Source organism: Talpa europaea, assembly GCF_964194135.1.
Source record: "Talpa europaea genome assembly, chromosome: 16".
NCBI classification, from domain to species: domain Eukaryota; kingdom Metazoa; phylum Chordata; class Mammalia; order Eulipotyphla; family Talpidae; genus Talpa; species Talpa europaea.
Window position 1 is genome coordinate 38,665,219 of NC_140084.1, and position 17,225 is coordinate 38,682,443.

Below are 17,225 nucleotides of genomic sequence, written 5' to 3' on the forward strand. Positions count from 1 at the left end.
GGAGCGCCATGAAAATGCTCGCAAGTGTGTGCGAGTAATCTGCTCCAGCCCGGAGGCTTGCTTTGGGACGTGGAGACAGGAGAGTAGCAGGGGGGACCTGGGGAGACTCGTGGCGTGGGGTCCCGCAGAGCATGTGCAGAAAGCATGACTTTGAGCGCCTCAGCTCCGTGGGAGACACAGCGCCCGGGACTCTGAGGAGTGAAGCCCTGTCTGGTCTGCTCTGTGCTTCCGCAGATACTCTGGGCAGCGATGGAAGCCTAGATGCCTCACCGCAAGGAGCGGCCGAGCGGGTCCTCGCTTCACGCCCAAGGCAGCACTGGCACCGTGGTGAGAGCCAGCAGGGTGGGCAGGGCAGCGCTGGCGGGCCCCCTCTCCGCTTCTCCCCCGCCGCCCTCCTGCACGGCCGCAGCGTTCAAGAGATGGCTGTTGACTGGCTGCACGATTATGTATTTTTTGAAACGAAAATGCTCTTAATTTGATGTGAAATTTACTCCATGTATAAAACTCAACGCCTTAGGTGCTGAGGAAGTCACTAATTTAGAGGTGTCTCGTTACTGAGACAAACTTGCAAAAACCCCTGAATCCCAATTCACAAATTGGTGATTCGTTTGTCAGGGGATATTTCACATCTAACACATAAGCCCGCGACCTTTAATTAGAATTTTGCAGTTTGTTTTATGCCCCTGGAGGCTGACACCTTGAAAATTTTTTTTTTCTTGATTTCTTATTGCTAATAAGCATCTTTCTTTTCCCCTCTGGTACTTTGAAGAAAATGATGCAAAAACACTTAATTACAGTGGTGGACATAATTTGTCAGCTGAATATGTGATCAGGCACAGGCAGAAGTGATCTGATTAGATCTGTGATCACATTGGCAATAAAGGGAGTGCACCGCTCTGTCGTGGGGAAACTCTTGTCTCTGCCTTGTTTTCCGTCTCCAGGAGGGAGGAAGCATGTCCCGGTTGTCTCTCACCCGGTCGCCCGTGTCTCCCCTGGCTGCCCAGGGGATACCACTGCCAGCCCAGCTCACCAAGTCCAATGCTCCCGTGCACATTGATGTGGGCGGCCACATGTACACCAGCAGCCTGGCCACACTCACCAAGTACCCCGACTCCAGGTAAGAGCGAGCCCCCCACCGGCACCAGGGTGTGGGCATCCTCTGCAGCCATCAGGGGACACTCAGGACTCTCCAGGGCCCACTCACTCGTGCAGACCCAGGGAACCAGGGTGCGGGAGGCCGAGTCTGCTGCTTTGCACAGGGACTTGGGGCCCTGATCTGGTGGCACTGGTGGAACTAGGAGGAGCTCCTGGCCTGCTGGCGAAGGCCACTTCTTCAGAGCCAGCCCCACCTGAAATTCAGCAGCCGGCTGGGCATCTCACGTACCCTCGGGTTCCCTTCAGGCCTGGCCTGAGCAACTCTACTTCTTGGTGCTGCACTGGGGGGGATGTATTTAATCCCCTTTGCTAGTCTAACCCTGGGGAAAGTGTGTGAGGCAGGGAAGGAAAGAGCCTGCATTTTGCCATCTTTGGGTGAGTGGCCACTGTTAGATCCTGCAGGCTGCATGGCAGTGACTGGCTAGGAAATCCTGCACATTCAGTTCCGGGGGACGCAGGGAGGTGATAAGAACGAGCCCCGTCCGTGGATGAAGTGTCTCGGGGCCTCCCTGTAGGAGGCCGAGCTCCCTGGTGCTTCTGACTCTGGGCCTCTCTGTAGAAGGTGCTGGTCACTGCCCACTTTCCTGCTTTTGCCTCTCTAGGGGCAGACCTGGTTTCCTTGTTGCAGGGCTGACTGGGGATGGGGTGGTCTCTGAGCAGCCCCCCGGGATGATGTGGTGCACTGCTTGCTGAACTAGGGGCTACTGGCTCCTGGTACTTCTGGACGGCCACCGCTCCCTGGTGCCCGAAGGCTGAGCAGCAGGAGGGTCCAGACTGCTGGGCACTCCCCTATGTTATACATTTAAAATAATAAGAAGTTAATTAATTCCCCAGACACCGAGGGGTCAGGGGTGTCTCTGGGAAGCTTCCTTGTCAGGTTCCTCACTGCTGCTTGCTCACAGCGGCGAGGCGAAGATTCGTGGTGTAGGGAGGTAGCTGCTTTGGAACGTGTTGAGGGCCAGGTGGAGTCCTCCATGGGGGCAGGAGTGCTCCCCGAGAAGGGGGTGCTGGAAGTGAGCATATGTCCAGTCTGGAATCTCGGCTATAGATGGCGACCGGGACTTCAATGCCCGGGGCACGGTGGCGTTGGGGAGGGCAGCCTCAGGCCGTGTCCGCAGCATGCACCTGAGCACTTGCGAAGTGGCCTGTCCAGGGCAGGAGATGGATTCTGCTTATTTCATTTCATGTCTGCCTGTGCGGCGCTCCTGAGTTGTCTGAGATGGATCATCCCTTAATCACTTGGTGACGTTTGTAAGGGAATTTCAGAAATCCTTACCCACCACGTCTCTGAAGAGCGTTCCTAAAATCAGACACTGGCCCTTCTGGAGTGATTGCAGCCCAGCCCTGCCGACAGAAGAGTGGGCTGCCTGGTTCTTGTCCCAAGCTGGTGCTACTAGGGCTGGGGGTGGTCCCCACCCACACCCACATCTCCTCCCAGATCGTCACCAAGGTTCTGGCAGCTGGGGGTGCTGGGGGAGCTTGGGAGTCCCACCTTCTTGCCTGTGGGACCCTCTGCTGCAGGATCTGCCCAGAGGGGGCAGCTGTCTGCATTCTTTCCTGGGGCTGGGGCTTTAGCGGAATCTTGTTCTCCCTGGGTGGCTTCTGGCTCCCCAGCCCTGAAGCTTTAGCCTAGAGGTGGGGAGTGGGGTGAACTGTAGAACAGTTGGGGACAGTGGGTCAGGCTGGACTTGGGAAGCGGGTGGGGCAGCTGTGCTGCCCAAGGAGTTCCTCTCCCCCATTTTTTTCATCCCTCTTTGAGTGATTTATAAAATTAAAAAGTTATTTTCCCCAATCCCTCACCTTGTGTTGGTAATGTATGAATCACCTGAAGTTGGAGAATTAAGGGTGCTTAGGTCACCCCAGGATTTGGGATATTAGCATAGTTCTACCCCAGACCCCTGGGTCCCTGTGTCTACCAGCCATGCCTGGGCTTCTGGGTTCTTGGCTCCCACACAAGGGGAGTTTGGGACAGCCACAAGGAGCAGCTTTTGGTCCTTGTCAGGAGCCCAGTGGGCACAGCCAGGCCCTGGGCGTGTACCCTGTGGGCCGCCACCTCACTCCTTCCTGCCTGCTGGACAGCCTGTAGCTGCTGCCACCACAGCCGCACACTTGGGTCCATGCTGGCCTTGGACAGCGGCAAATTAAGATGGCCAGGAGCTTCAGAATAAATAGGACCTCCTACTGAAACAGCCAGGAAATTGGAGCCAAAGGCTAAAGAAAGAGAAAATAAAAAAGAAGACCCTCCAGTATCAGCTGGGATCAGCACTGGCGGGCTTATTCCAAGGAGGACTTTTGAAATTGGCATGCCAGACCCTGCAGCGGCCCTCACAGCGCAGCCTGGGGCAGAAGCCAAGCCCAGACCCTGTAAGTGACCGCAGGTTCCTTTGTGGCAGTTGTCCAAGCTCCTTCCTTCAACCTGCTCACCTTAGCCCCTAAGGGCATGCAAGGTCTTCGTCAGTGTCACTGAACCACGGAAGGTCTACACCAGCCAGCCAGTCCCGGAAACGGTGGATTGAGAACCTTCTAGCCTGGGACCAATAAGACAACTTAGAACCCAGCACCCTGGAATGTGGGTGGGTCGGGAGTCTTCTGGACCAACAGGAGGGTCTGGAGCCCCAGCCAGCCCTGACATAAGAGGGGTCTGCGACTCGGCCAGGCCAGGCCAGAGAGGCTGAAGCTCCAGCCTTGCTGCAGGTGCCACGTGGGAGCCCTCTGCTCTGGCTGATGACTGTCGATGGCTCCGGGCAGCTTTGCTCTGTCCCATTGTCCCCGAGGATGCTGGCTGGCCCCCGCACTGACGTCTGAATGCCCAAGCTCTGCTGAGGCCAGGTCTCAGGGACTTGGAAGGCTGGAACAGTCCATGGAGCTCACAGAGCTTCCTGCAGGGCCTGGGTTCCCTCAGGCACAATTGCCAGGCCTGGGGAGGTGATCAGACTCCGTGGCCTCTGGGGTCCTGTGATAAGTTGTAGCTGGGTGTCTGCAGTACTGGATCCACAGGCTCTGGCCTCTCCACACCTCGCCACAAGCCACAGGACAGCTTGCCCTTTGACAGCCCCATTGGGACAGGCTGGGCCCTGTCCCAGCGCAAGAACAGGTGACTTTGTGGCTATTCCACACCTAGGCAGACTCATGGCGGATGGTTTGTGTGTTCAGCCATTAAAGTGGATGTAGGTGGAAGATCCTGACAGAGGCTCGGCCCTTAGCTGCTGCCCAGCTTGTGTGTGCTGGGCACAATGGCAGGGCAGGGCAGGGCCTCAGGAGGTGACTTGGCATGGTGGGCAGCTAGGGGTGAAGGGAGCACCCCTGGAAGGTCCTTCCCACGGCAGGCAGAGCATGGCGGCTTAGACATTGATTCAGCAGGCTGGGCTGAAGGTCGGGTCTCAGACTGGGCCATGCTTCTCCCTGGCTGTGCAGCCAGGATCTAGCAGGGCGTGTGCATGTGCACCTACTGAAGGACCTCTGGAGAGACCCATCAAACTGCCTTCTGTTCCCAAATCAAGCTCAGGGCTGTCCTCACTCCTCTTTGGGACTCCTGACTTGTTGGACCTGGGTTCTGCAGGGGATGTCAGGCAACCAGAGCCTGCAGCCCTGGGTCGTGGGGTAGGGGCAGCCCTGGCTCAGGCCTGGTTCCTCCCCGAGTGCATGAGGATGGGCTCAGGGGCTTCCCACAGGTCCCTTTAGGGGACAGGATGCTGGGACCTGTGCCCCTCCTTGTGTGCACATACTGTGGCATGTGTGCACGAGTGTGTGCTGCATGCAAACTGTTGAGCGTTAGTGTGCTGTGGCACACACACCATCCCTCCCGCCTGCCTCTGCTCCCCTGGGGCTCCCTGAGTGGGTAGCTGCAGGCAGTGGGGGAGCTTCCTGGGGGTCCGTGGCCATGTGCCTGGTCAGCTGGTGTTGGCTGCTGTCCTTTGCCTGGCTTCTTCCGGGTCAGCCTGTGGTGTGTATTCCCAGGACGGGGATCGTGGGCCCCCATGCTTGTTGCCAGAGTGTGTGGAGTCCGGTGCTCGCTTGTGGGGGTTGGATGAGGAGCATGTGTGTGGCCCAGGCCTGCTGTGGCTAGTTTGCATGGCTCGTGGGGTGTGCGACTGTAGCCTGGGGGGTCTGATGGTCAGCAGGAGTCTCCTGGGTGGCTCTGTCTGGCGGGGCTTGCGTGCGTGGGGCGAGGCGGCTCTGTCTGCGTCTCACTGTAGTTTTCCAGGCCTGTTGACATGTGTCAGCGGGCGGGCGGGTGTGTACGGCTGGGTGTGTCTCTCCGGCTGTGGCTTGCCAGTGTAGGTGGGGTGTGTGGCCTGCGCCGGTGGCTGCACTGGGTGTCCTCTCCCACAGTGGCCTGGCAGCCCCCGGTGCGTGCAAGCATGGGGCCTGGCCGGTCCCAGAGTCACCCACACCTCTCCCCTCCCCACTGCAGCAGGGCGTGCCCCAAAGTGTGGGGGCGGGGCAGGTGGACTGGGCTGTCCATCAACATCCCTCCCCCAACTCTCCTAGAATCAGCCGCCTCTTCAATGGCACTGAGCCCATCGTCCTGGACAGTTTGAAGCAACATTATTTCATCGACCGGGATGGGGAGATTTTCCGCTACGTCCTGAGCTTCCTGCGGACGTCGAAACTGCTGCTCCCAGATGACTTCAAGGTAAGTCCGCAGCCGGCAGCTCCCCAGCGCTGCCTGTGCGGTGGCATTACACAGGGGACGTTGTGACTTAATAAATGGACCCGCGGTCGTCATGGCAACCATAAAAAGTTAAACGATGAAGCCGAGGGCTAAATCAGTTTTTCTAAACTAATTTTGTTTTCTCACATTTTTAGCTTATTTATCAGGGTGTAACAACAATTAAGCGGCGGCGGTGGCACTTACCCTGGTTTAATGTTTGTCGTGGTGAAGGCGGATGTGTGCCCGAGTTCCAGGAGTTAGCGCCTCCTAAATCTGTGCCTTGTTGGCGGTTTGCAGGCAGAAGACCCTGATCCAAAGCAAACGCCTTTTAAGAAAAAAACTGCCCCCCGGGTCTCAGGGTGGGCCTTCCAGGCCGCCCCCCAGTTCCAGGTGGCCTGCCTCAGCGCTGTGCTCCTCCGGGGTGCTGGGGAGGAGATGCAGGCTGGGCTGCCCCGCGAATAGCCATCCCTCCTCCCACCCCCTGGAGGCCCAGGAGCCTGGGGGTGTTTTGTCCTTTGGTTGAGGACCAACAACCAAACTCGGATTGAGCATGCGCTGACACATAGCACGCGCCATCTGTCCCCCAGCACTTACAGGCTAGTGGGGAGACGGCTGGGGGAAGCAGTTCTTCCATGGTGGTAATGCTTCAGAGAAGTAGGGTCTCGTGAGGGTGAACCCCCGGAGGCCTGGTCCGGGGTGGGGTTCTGTGGAGAGTCCACTGCTCACGGTGAAGGAGGACCCGGGACAGACGGGCTGGGGCCTTGGGGAGGGATGGGGAGCTTCATGCATTCCAGAAGAAGGTGTCTCGCCTGGGGCTTCTGAGTTGGGCTGTGGTGGCTGCTGGTTGATGACAGCACCTTGGTGGCAGCGCAGCACGGGGCATCTTACCCCAAGTATGATGGAAGGGCTGTGAGCAGGTGAATGACGATCAGGGTTGCCACACTGGAGCGGGGGTGGGAGCAGGAGACCAAGCAGGTCCCTGGCAGCTTTGGACCAGGCTGGAGGCCCCTAGATGGAGCAAAGCTACAGTACAGACTCATGTTTAAGAAAAGATCAGAAAAGGGACATGGGTTGGTGAGGTGAGGGGTTCTCGAGGATGCCTCCCAGCGTGTGACTTGAGGGTGCATGGAGGTTCAGGCTGGGGGCATATGGGTGCACCCCTGCATGAATAGCTGGTGGGTGTTAGATAAAGGCTCTGGACTATGGGGGACCATGTGGGGGTGGGGGTTTGGTGTGCAGGTAGCATTGAAAAACTCAAGAGTGGATGAGAGTGAGGCCCAGGGTGGAGCCAAAAGGGACAGGAGGGGTCCCAGACTAAGGACCAGTAAGGGTTGCGGCCTGTTAAAACTGGGGTTTCCCTCGGCATAGTTCCAAATGCCAGGGTTGGCAGGTGGAAGGGATTAAGGCCCTGCTTTGGGGGATGGGCATCTTTGCCTTTCCCCTGGGGGTCCTCAGGCTCACCAGCTGGGCTTGAGCTGAGCCCCAAGGAGTGACAGAGTCCTGGGGTCTCTGCTGCCCCAGGCTGAAGTGTGTGTGAGGCACAGCGGTGTGAGCCCACCCTGCGCCGCGTGGGCTGCTCGCGAGAGGTGGGCTTCCCGCCCCAACACCTCTCAACTCCTGCCATTTTATATGTGAGGAAACTGAGACACAGAAAAGGTCAATAACTGACACTCAGAGGTCTCAGGGCTGGTAAAGGAAGATGCCAGAATCCACCCTGACAGGTCTGTTTTGCCTCCAGGCAAGGGCACAGCCTCTGGCTCCTCTGGTGTGACCTGCAGGTCTTTCCAGAGGCTTCTCTCTGCCCCAGGGGGCGAAAGTCACCCCCAGTGCTTGGGGCCAGGGGAAGGCCTTAGGGGATCTGGCCCAGGTGCACACCTGGGCTAAGGCTCGCCTCCTGCTGCTTGCACCCATTCCCCTGCGCTCCCTGCCCCCACCTGTGTGGTGGTCACAGTCACCCAGATCCACACTGCGGGTGGGGGGGTGGCACTTCCCAGCCTGGTCGGAGGAGAGCCCCCTGCAGCTGGACAGGGCCGGCCCCCAGCGTCCCCACCCCATGTGTGTGCCCGCAGGACTTCAGCCTGCTGTATGAGGAGGCGCGCTACTACCAGCTGCAGCCCATGGTGCGCGAGCTGGAGCGCTGGCAGCAGGAGCAGGAGCAGCGGCGCCGCAGCCGGGCCTGCGACTGCCTGGTAGTGCGGGTTACGCCAGACCTGGGCGAGCGGATCGCACTCAGCGGGGAGAAGGCCCTCATCGAGGAGGTCTTCCCGGAGACCGGCGACGTCATGTGCAACTCTGTCAACGCCGGCTGGAACCAAGACCCCACGCACGTCATCCGCTTCCCACTCAACGGCTACTGCAGGCTCAACTCCGTGCAGGTGAGGGCTGCACCGCCCCGGCCACGTTGCACCCACCCCTTCCACCCCCACCCCCACTCCCACCCCCCAAGCCCGCTGGCAGCCCAGCGAGCTGAGTCGAGGTCCTGCTATGGGGAGGCCCTCCCGTGCCATCCTACAGAAAAGGCAACAATGTGTCGATGCATAATTTATGTCTCGCTCATAATTAAATGATGGCGCCTGGGGGATGGACTTAAAAAAATTGATCTATGCTTTTTTTTTTTTTCCAAAAGGATGTTTTATAAAAATGGCCCAGAGTATTTTCAACAAAGTGTGCTTCATTTGACACCCAGAGTCTGACTTTGGATTCAAATTAAACCCAGGCAATAGGAGAGGCAGGTCAGACACAGGGAGTGGAGGTTGCCCGGAGCGCCCATTCTTGCCCTGCTGACCTGGGCCAGCAGCACCCAAACAGCTGCCCAGAATCTTTCTGGACCAGCTTTCCCCAGGAGGGGCTAAAGTTGGGTAGCCCAAGATGGAGCAGGGGCCTGTTTGCCAGCAGCTCTTGCAAAGCTGTGGCCTACAGAGCAGACTCCTATTTCAGGTTTAGGGCAGGGTGGATTTGTGGAGGCCATCCCCCCACCCCCACAGTCTGCAAGCTGTCAGTCAGAACTTGCTAGTCGCAGGACACAGGTGTCAGATGCACCGACTCCTCCCTCACAGGGGCACAGACCCACGTGGGCACAGAGGCCTGCTGAGACTCTACGGGCAAACTCCTCCTCCTCCCCCATCTCCCTGGAGCTGATGGGCCCCCAGGCCTCAAACCATCTGGGACTCACTGCTCAGGGAAGCAGGTGGCTGCCCTGAGGCAGGGTCTCTCTGTAATTGGGGCAGGCCTCAGTGAGGGAGGGGGACTGGGACCACTTGTCTGGACTGAGAGGGGCAGGTTAGGCCCTGGAAAAAAGGGAAGGGCCCCCAGGCTCTTTCCACCTTTCTGAACCAAGACTTTAGACCCCAGAGGGCAGCAGGATGGGGCTGTCTATTCAGGTCTGGTCAGTCTGTAGGCCCCGGGCCTGTCCACTCCTGTCCCTGCTCTGGTTGTTAAGTGGAGTTCTGCAGAGACCTTTGTCAGCGAGTGAGGTTGAGCTGAAAAAGGAGGTCCCTAAGGCTGCCTGGCTGCCCTCCCTAGCACCCCCTGCTCACCTGCTGGGCCAATCCAGACAGACTCTTGCAGCTGACCCCCGTTTCTTCCCCGCAGGTCCTGGAGAGGCTATTCCAGAGGGGTTTCACTGTGGCCGCATCCTGTGGGGGTGGCGTGGACTCCTCCCAGTTCAGCGAGTACGTGCTCTGCCGGGAAGAGCGGCGGCCACAGCCCACGCCCACTGCCGTCCGGATAAAGCAGGAGCCCCTGGACTAGGCCCTGCCTCAGTGCCCGCCTGAGGCCCCCCCGGCCTTGGGAACACCCCAGGGACCTGAAAGCAGTATTGGGGAGTTCTGCCTGTGCCTGCTTAGTGGTGGGCATGACACTGAGGGTGGGACTGGAGGGTCCAAAGCAGGCCTCGGGGGCCCCAGGGCCCCGGGCGTCGTGGCCACAGAATGTGGGCCGCTGGAGGCAGACCCGCCAAAGGATTGTTGATGTGACTCAAAGATGCCGCCGTTGTCGCCGCCGCTGGTTCTCCAGCGCCCTGGGCTCCCCTGGCTCCCCAGCCCTTCACAGGGTCCTCTGAGGCTCCGGGACCTACCAAGGCAGGTCATCAGGGCCCCCTGGCTTGCTCCAGAGGACCCTTCCACCCTTCTCCGTGCGTGCCAGACGTCCCTGGGTCTCCCTGCATCAGAGGTGGCTTATTTTTCTACAGTATTTAAGACCGAAGTAACTATAACTGCACAAGTCAGAGAGGCCGACAAGGACCGACACGTCTCTATCTGGTGCTCAGTTCTCAGCCGGACTCGCAGCCCGCCCATGCGGGGAAGAGCTGTGGGCTTTCGCCCCGGTGCCTGCACAGTGCGCCTCAGAGCTTTCTGGGCCCTGCTCTAGGGACAGCGCAGTGGTGGCAGTGCCATGGGGGCTGAGGCCGGCCCCGGGGTGGGGCTGTGGGGAGGAGGCGGTGCTGGCATGGGGGTGGTGGCTCTGGAACCATCTGATACCATCTGATACCCTCACCTTCGCTGCTGCCCAGGGCTCAGACCATGCTGGGCAGGTCACCTGACCTCACCCTTGGGCTTCCAGTCCTGGCTGTGTGCACCCATACCTGGGCTCCAGGAGAAGTCTCTGCCCATCTGGACCAGCCACGGGGCCACACTGAATCCTTACCTCAGGAATGGGCCCCACAGTGAGGGCCCATCTGTCACAGCATCCTTCGGGTCCCCAGCTCAGGAAGCCGTCCCCAGCTCTGATTTCCCACACTAATATGCACACTGAATTTTAATGAACTGTTGTTACCCCCCTTTGGTAAGACCCAACACAGGCATACCTAGGGCTCCTCACCCCAATTCCAGTAAGGACTGGCCCCAGGGGTCCTCACAGACCTGCCGTCCCAGATGACAGGCCCAAAAGTGACCATCCTGGCTTTGTCACACTTCGCTCTTCCTGGGTGGAAAAACCACTGAGAACTGCTCAGTGGGTGGGGCGCCCTGGTGGCACCCCCAGTGCACAACGCCTGTAGACTTGTGTACAACTCCTTTAACATTGTAAAGATGCTGATGTACAATTGTTGTGTGTTTGTGTAAACACATCACGTTCCTAGTTCATGCCATAAATGATGCCGTAAAGCAAAGACTGAGGCTCCGTCCTGTGTAGAAGCGACAGCTGGATTCCCGCCTTTGATCTTGTGCAGGGGATTCTTGGGGGTGGGGTGCCCCACTCGGTTCTAATCAAAGAAGCAGTTGCATTGGCTGGGAGAGGGGCAGGGGCCTGAACTTGCTATTTATTGCCCTGGGATGTGTCCTTTTCACCCGCTTGTCCCCTCGGGCCACGTGATGTGGATTCTGGTTCACAGTCCCTGGCCAGATGCGAAGTGGGGATAGGCAGACAGGTGTCCGGGGACTTTTGAACCTGGTCTTAAATGTTTGAGATGCTCTCTCTGAGTCTTGTTCGGCATGCACATCCTCTTTAGAGCCCCACAGTGTGGTAGGAGAAGGTCCAAGCTCAGGCCAGCCAGGGGGACATGCAGCCCCCAAAATGATCACCATGTGAGGAACGAGGCAGCGCGGCTCCCCAAGGGCAGGAGTTTGAACCTACTCACAGAGGCCTCCAGTTTTAATGAGTCCTTCTGTGTTTTTTCTCAAAGCCCTTACATTCTAACCCATGCGGACCTTTCCACAGGCCCGGCCGGGGCCACTAGCCCCGACCTGCCCGAGGCCGGGAGCGCACGCCAGCTGCGCCCTGTCTGAGGCCGCAGAGCAGACGCCATCCAGCGTACGATCTAATTTGCTGGGCAGACTTGCTGGCCTTCTCCTGTGCTTAGCAACGCGCCTGCAGTTGGCACATCTGCATTTTGGCATCTGAAGTTCACATGTGAGAGGAGAGAAAGTGTTGTGTTTCTTAGAAAGGAAGTCTTGTGAAAACAGCTCCACGCGGTGTGTTTATGGAGTTTCCCGGTATGAAGCCGGCGTGGGGTCTGATGGATGGAGACTCCTTGACATTTCCAGGCAAAGTCCTTTGGATGAAACCATCACGCTGGGGGGAGGGCAGGGAGTAATTACCGTCGTGATTGTTACTCTTTATTTATTAAATAAATCAGGAAGTATGGTTTTGCATAAACTGGGGGGATTTCTAAATTTATAGAGAAATACTATCCTCCCATAGAAGAAAATTCGCATCTGCCCAGTCTCCATCAACCACAAGTACAAATTATCAAGTCCTTGAAAACATTTTTCTATTTCCTGGAATGAGTGTATTCTAAGTACCCTTCTGGTCAGATACCATCAGTATCGTTTCTTCTGCGCTTCAGAAACCTCCAAACTAAGTATTTTTGGTTATAAGCAACTGGATAGAGACCCCTGCTCCCCCACTCCCCTCAAGCCTGTGCCAGGGTGGGGAGAGCTGGCCAAGGCATAGCAGATGGCTCCCGCCACTGGCACATGTGGGCTCGAAGCCAGGTGACACAAACACCTTTTAAAAAGTGTTTTGTTTTTTTTTTTTAATTACCACTTGATTGTGTTCCTTAGACTAAATAAAGGATATTTTATAAATTACACACCCAGCTCTATTGCCTGGTTTCTAATCCACCGAGGCAGCTACAAAAAGGCACCCTGGCTGGGATGATTCTAGAGTTGTGACTTCTCACACGTGGGACTTGGTTGTGCTACTGAGTAGACCTTGAACAGCCCAAGTCCCTAAAAGCCAACCTTCCCCTGGTGAGGCTTCGCCTGGAGGGCTGGGCCCTAAGCCACTGTGGGGTCCCTGGGCGTCTAGCGAGTATACTTCACCTCCCCCAAACTCCCACTCTGGATTCAGTCTTCCTGGGCTGTGGGCCTTTTGCACTGTATTGATTTGGCGTGTGTGTAAGTGTGACCCAAACACTAATGCATTTGAAAAAGGGCCAGAGAAGCACAGATGTGAGGAAGGAGGAACTATCTGTGTCGAGCCCCCGGCTGATGAGCACCGGGTTGAGAGGTTACTCCCTTTCCTGTCCAGGAGGCAGACCCACATGCCAACATGCCCCCATCCCATGGGATCATGACCTACCTGATGGAACAGGTAGGTAAAAGTGAGAGGAGCCAGAGGATTTTCAGGTAAAGGCAGGATGCTTGGTTCAAATCAGAAGCTCTAGACAGTGGGGGGATGGTGCGGGGTCACCTGCTGGCCTTGAACTTGACACCTGGGCTCATTCAGGGTGCTGTAGAGCTTTGATGTTGTGGTTTGAGAGCTGTAACTTCAGATGATCTTATGGCAAGTGAGCAAGTGCATTCAGCTGCAGAACTCAGGATAGCACATAATGCTGGTCTCAGGGGGTGAGGAGGTGTCTGGCACTCCACTCACCCACCCACCCCCCACCAAAAGTGGGTGGTTCCATGTAGAGAGAGGCCCCTGTCTGAAGATCAAGGCCCATGGGGTAGCCCTGTGTGGACCAAGAAAAAGAAGTTATTGATGGCAGCTAAAGCAGCCTGCTGCCAGGAGCAAAACCAGTGCTGGCCTGCTACATTCTAGAACATCCACCATGTCCCAGATGTAGCACAACCCCAGTGAGGTCTGAGGGTCAGAAAAGAAGGGCTGACTTGGGCTCCCCCGGCCTCGAGCCATCACGCCTCTGTTAGTGCAGGGGCATTTTTCTGTGAGTTTTCAGTGAAAAAGTGAGCCCAGCCCCTGGGCAGTACCCCATGCTCCCCTCCCACCTGCCCCCACCCCCCAGCTCAGTCCCTCACTCCTGGCTGATGTTCTTCTGGACACTAAAATAGCAGCTTTCTCTGTCCCAAGCCCCAGAGCTGGACAAACAAGGTGCCTGCCTGACCCATGGGGAGCTCTCCAAATCTCAGTCCAAGGCCTAGGGGAGCTCAGTCCTGGGGACATGTGTCCAGGCAATGCTGTCTTGTTCACAGAGGAGGAGCCCCACCCTCCCATGGTGAGTTGAAGAGCATCTTGAACAGAATTTACGCTATTTTATGGCCATAACTTTGACTTGTAGGGTGTGCTCATGTTACTGCCAGGCTTTGGACAGTGGTTCACAAAAAGGTCCTGCCTACTGCAAAGGTCTTACCTTCCCAGCCACCCCTGGGCGCCACTGATGGACGGCCAGCCTCTGCAGGTGCTGGGAAGACACAGCAGCCCAAGGCTAAGAAGACATTTGTCTCTCCCCAGAATCATTTACTTGAGTCTCTACAGATTTCTAGAAGAGAAGCCATATTACAGGTTTCAAGTTTCAAGCCATATTATAGGTTTCAAGGACATCAAACAGAGATGACCCCCCAAACTCCCTGACCAACTGGTAGAGTCAATGTCTCAGCCTCAACCCGGGCATCTCCAGAGCACACCAAGCTTTGAAATTCTAGGAGACCCAGGTAGGGAAGAGGTAAGGCTCAAAAGGGAGGGCCCGAGTTTGGCTGCAACTGGATTTTTGGCTTTATTTCCGCCTGGCAGAACAGTCAGTCCTCCAGCTGTCCCTCAGGCTGCAGGAGCTTGCGCCCCCTTGACCCAGAGCTCCCCCCTCAGAATGACAGCTGGTTCAGCCTGGAGCCCACTCGGTGGACACCCCACAGAACTCACAAACCAGGACAAAGTTTAAAGAGCAGGGGCCGAACCTGGGAGGGGATTCCCTGCCCTGCCCCCCAAAAGCACACAGGTCCCCACATCCATGGCCAGATAGACGCAGGCAACCTGGCCAGGGCTGAGGCTGCTCTGGGCCAAGACTGTCGTTCAAAGTCCTTGTCTAGGATGTCACCAGAGCGTCCTCCTGTGTCCTGGACCGGGGCCAGGGCTCCCGAGGAAGCTGCGGTTTGGGGTGAACAGTCTGCCCCAGCAGGGCCGGGCAGCTGCTCCCACTCCGGACGCGGGCCACGCCCTCTTGGACGCGCACACACCCCCGTTTCCCTGGCCCACGGAGACACGCCTCGCCCTGCAGCCTAACAGCAGGAAGGCGGATTTGTACGAGTATCTACAAGGTTCTGGAATTCTCGCCCGGTTGCCACACAGTGTACGGAGCATAATTGGGGGATGTTGCGCAACTGCCAGCGAAGCTGGGGTGTGCTGCGAGGGCTCTCCAGGTTCTCATCACAGCGTCCGGGAGCCTTGGGACAGAGCCAGACGCCAACATTGCCACCTTAGGGTGGCACTCATGGCCTGGTTCCAGCGGGGGAGCAGGGCACTGCCGAAAGTTGGGGAACTCGGGTCCCTGCTGGCCTAATGGGAGTGAGGCTGGGCGGAAGGGACCACGCCTGCAATCCCCACCCCCTGAAACAGCAGCCTCGCCTGGCAGTGCCGCCCCCAGGCCCCCAGGCTGGACGCACACCAGGTCCCGAGGGAAGGGAGGAGGTTGGGCACGGAGACCCCACCCAGCTAAGACCGAGACTGCCAGCCCCTCCTCCCCTCTGGGGCCTGTGCCTGGGCAGCTGGTGGATTCTCAGTCTCACGGTGCCCCCATGGGTGGATCCACCCCTGAGGCCCAGTGAGTCACTTCCCCAGGCCCTGGAGGCCTTGGTTGAAGGTGCCTCCCTCTCTGGCAAAGCCTCCTTTGTTCTAGTGCTGTCTTCACTTGACAACCCTTTCCTCCCCTCTGAGTTGCAGACTCAGGTCCTGTGGGTTTGGGGGCGCCAACTGCGAGCAGCACTGAGGCAGGCAAACGGATGGCCCCTGGGAAGTATCTTCGGGAGGTGGTGCTTGAGTTCTTGCTTCCTCTGTCTTTTGCCCTCTCCTGGCGCAGTCTCTCTGGGGAAGCCCCCGCTTCCTGCACAGGCAGTGGGTGTACAGCTTCAGGAGCGCAGATTTGGGGGGCTCCCTGGCGGGCACTCCCTGCAGCTGCTGGGCTGCCCCTGACTCCTCTCTGGCCTCAGGGAGCAACTTCCGTGGTTCAGATGATCACGCACTATCGCTTTCTTGGTTCTGCCACCCCTCGGCCTCCCCCAGTGTCCAGGCCCTGGTGCAGGAACCCACCCAGGAAATTCATCTATGCGCCCTCAGACACAGCCTCGAATCCCCTCTTCCCCCCTCCCTACCTCCCTCCTCCAGCTGGCTGGGGGGTGGGCGTCAGGGGTACTGGCTGTCCTGGGCAGTGCCTCCTGCTTGCAGAGATGATAGTCACAGCCCAAGCAATGTTGAGGTGCCATGGGCACCGGCCCCACAGCCAGCAGCGGCTCCTACTTTGAAGAAGCAGAAAAGCACTTTCCCAAAAAGTTGTGTGCTCGGAGAGGCTCCAGTTTTATTTACAAACATCAAAGAGAAATTGGGGGGAAATACTCCCCCCTCCCCAGTGTCTTCAAAGCAGAGAGAAGAGCAGCATCATCTGATGACACGTGTCTGTCCTTCCGCAAACACTCATTGGCGACAATCTGCCAGGCCCTCGGAGGCCCTGTGGTCTAGCACAGGGTTACTGGGAGAAGCCAGGTTCTGGGCCATGTGCATTTCATGCACCCGCTCACCGACTCCTTCAACCACATCCACGATGAAGGAGCCAACAGTGTCATCTGCAGAGAGAAGCAAAGGTGCCAGCCGCTCAGCTGACTTAAGAGGGTGAGAAGAGCAGGACCAACTGGCTCCCAAGCCGGTGCTCCTGCCACCACAGTCAAAAGCTAGTGTCCCAGTGCCCGATCGCTGCCGTAACGCCTGACTGCAAATGCAGTGGAATAAAATGACCCAGAGTTATCACTGCATTGTTGTAAACAGCGGACCTCTGAGGTGGTTCTCACTGGAATACAATCAAGGCATCAACAGAGCAACATTCCCTTCTGGTGATTCTCAGAGAGAATCTGTTTCCTTGCCTTTTCCAGCTCCTAGAGATGCCACATTCTTCGACCTGTGCCTGCTTCCTCCATCTTCAAAGCAGCATCTTTAAATCTCTCTGACTCTTACTCTTCTAGACTCATGATTACACGGGCCCACCCAGATAATCCAGGATAATTGCCCTATTTTAAGGTCAACTGATTAGCCACCTTAATTCCCCTTTGCCAGATAACCTGACATATTCAGATTTCTAGGTTGAGGCTGTAGATATAGTTGGGGGTATTCTTGTGCCTGCTCCAGCTGGGGAGCAACTTAGTCAACTGAAAAAAATATTTACCCTGGCAGGCACAAGTTTAGGTGCTGCTGGGGCTACAGCAATGAGTGAAGAAGACAAAGACTCTTGCAGCATTTAAGCTTCAGTGGCGGGAGATAGACAATAAGCAAAATGTGCCATAGGTTAGATCACATGGAGTGCAAGGGGTGAAAGAAAGCAGGAAAGGGGCGAGTCATTGTGTGTGTGTTGCTATTTTGGTCAATGTGCTGGACAGCTTCCATTTGCCCCTCGCTCCTGCCCTGTGCCTGGGGCTGACATCCGGCTCCTCCCTGCTGGGCATAACTGGTGGAAGACAGTGAAGGGCAGAAGGCAGGTAAACCTCCTCCTTTTCCCAAAAGCCTTTACCCCTCACAGGAGGCTTTTCCCACACAGCTCAGC

The 17,225-nt window shown here is 57.3% G+C and overlaps 1 protein-coding gene across 1 annotated transcript; it reads left to right on the forward strand.

The window, feature by feature from the left end:
• Nucleotides 1-261: 261 nt before the first annotated feature.
• On the forward strand, nt 262-9,559 carry KCTD15 (potassium channel tetramerization domain containing 15; the record flags this gene model as incomplete). The annotated part of the gene is made up of 5 exons (XM_084257142.1): nt 262-327; nt 942-1,117; nt 5,647-5,791; nt 7,879-8,184; nt 9,401-9,559. The coding sequence occupies 5 exons, from the start codon at nt 262-264 to the stop codon at nt 9,557-9,559; spliced, it is 852 nt and encodes a 283-aa protein (XP_084113268.1).
• Between the last annotated feature and the right edge of the window lie 7,666 nt (nt 9,560-17,225).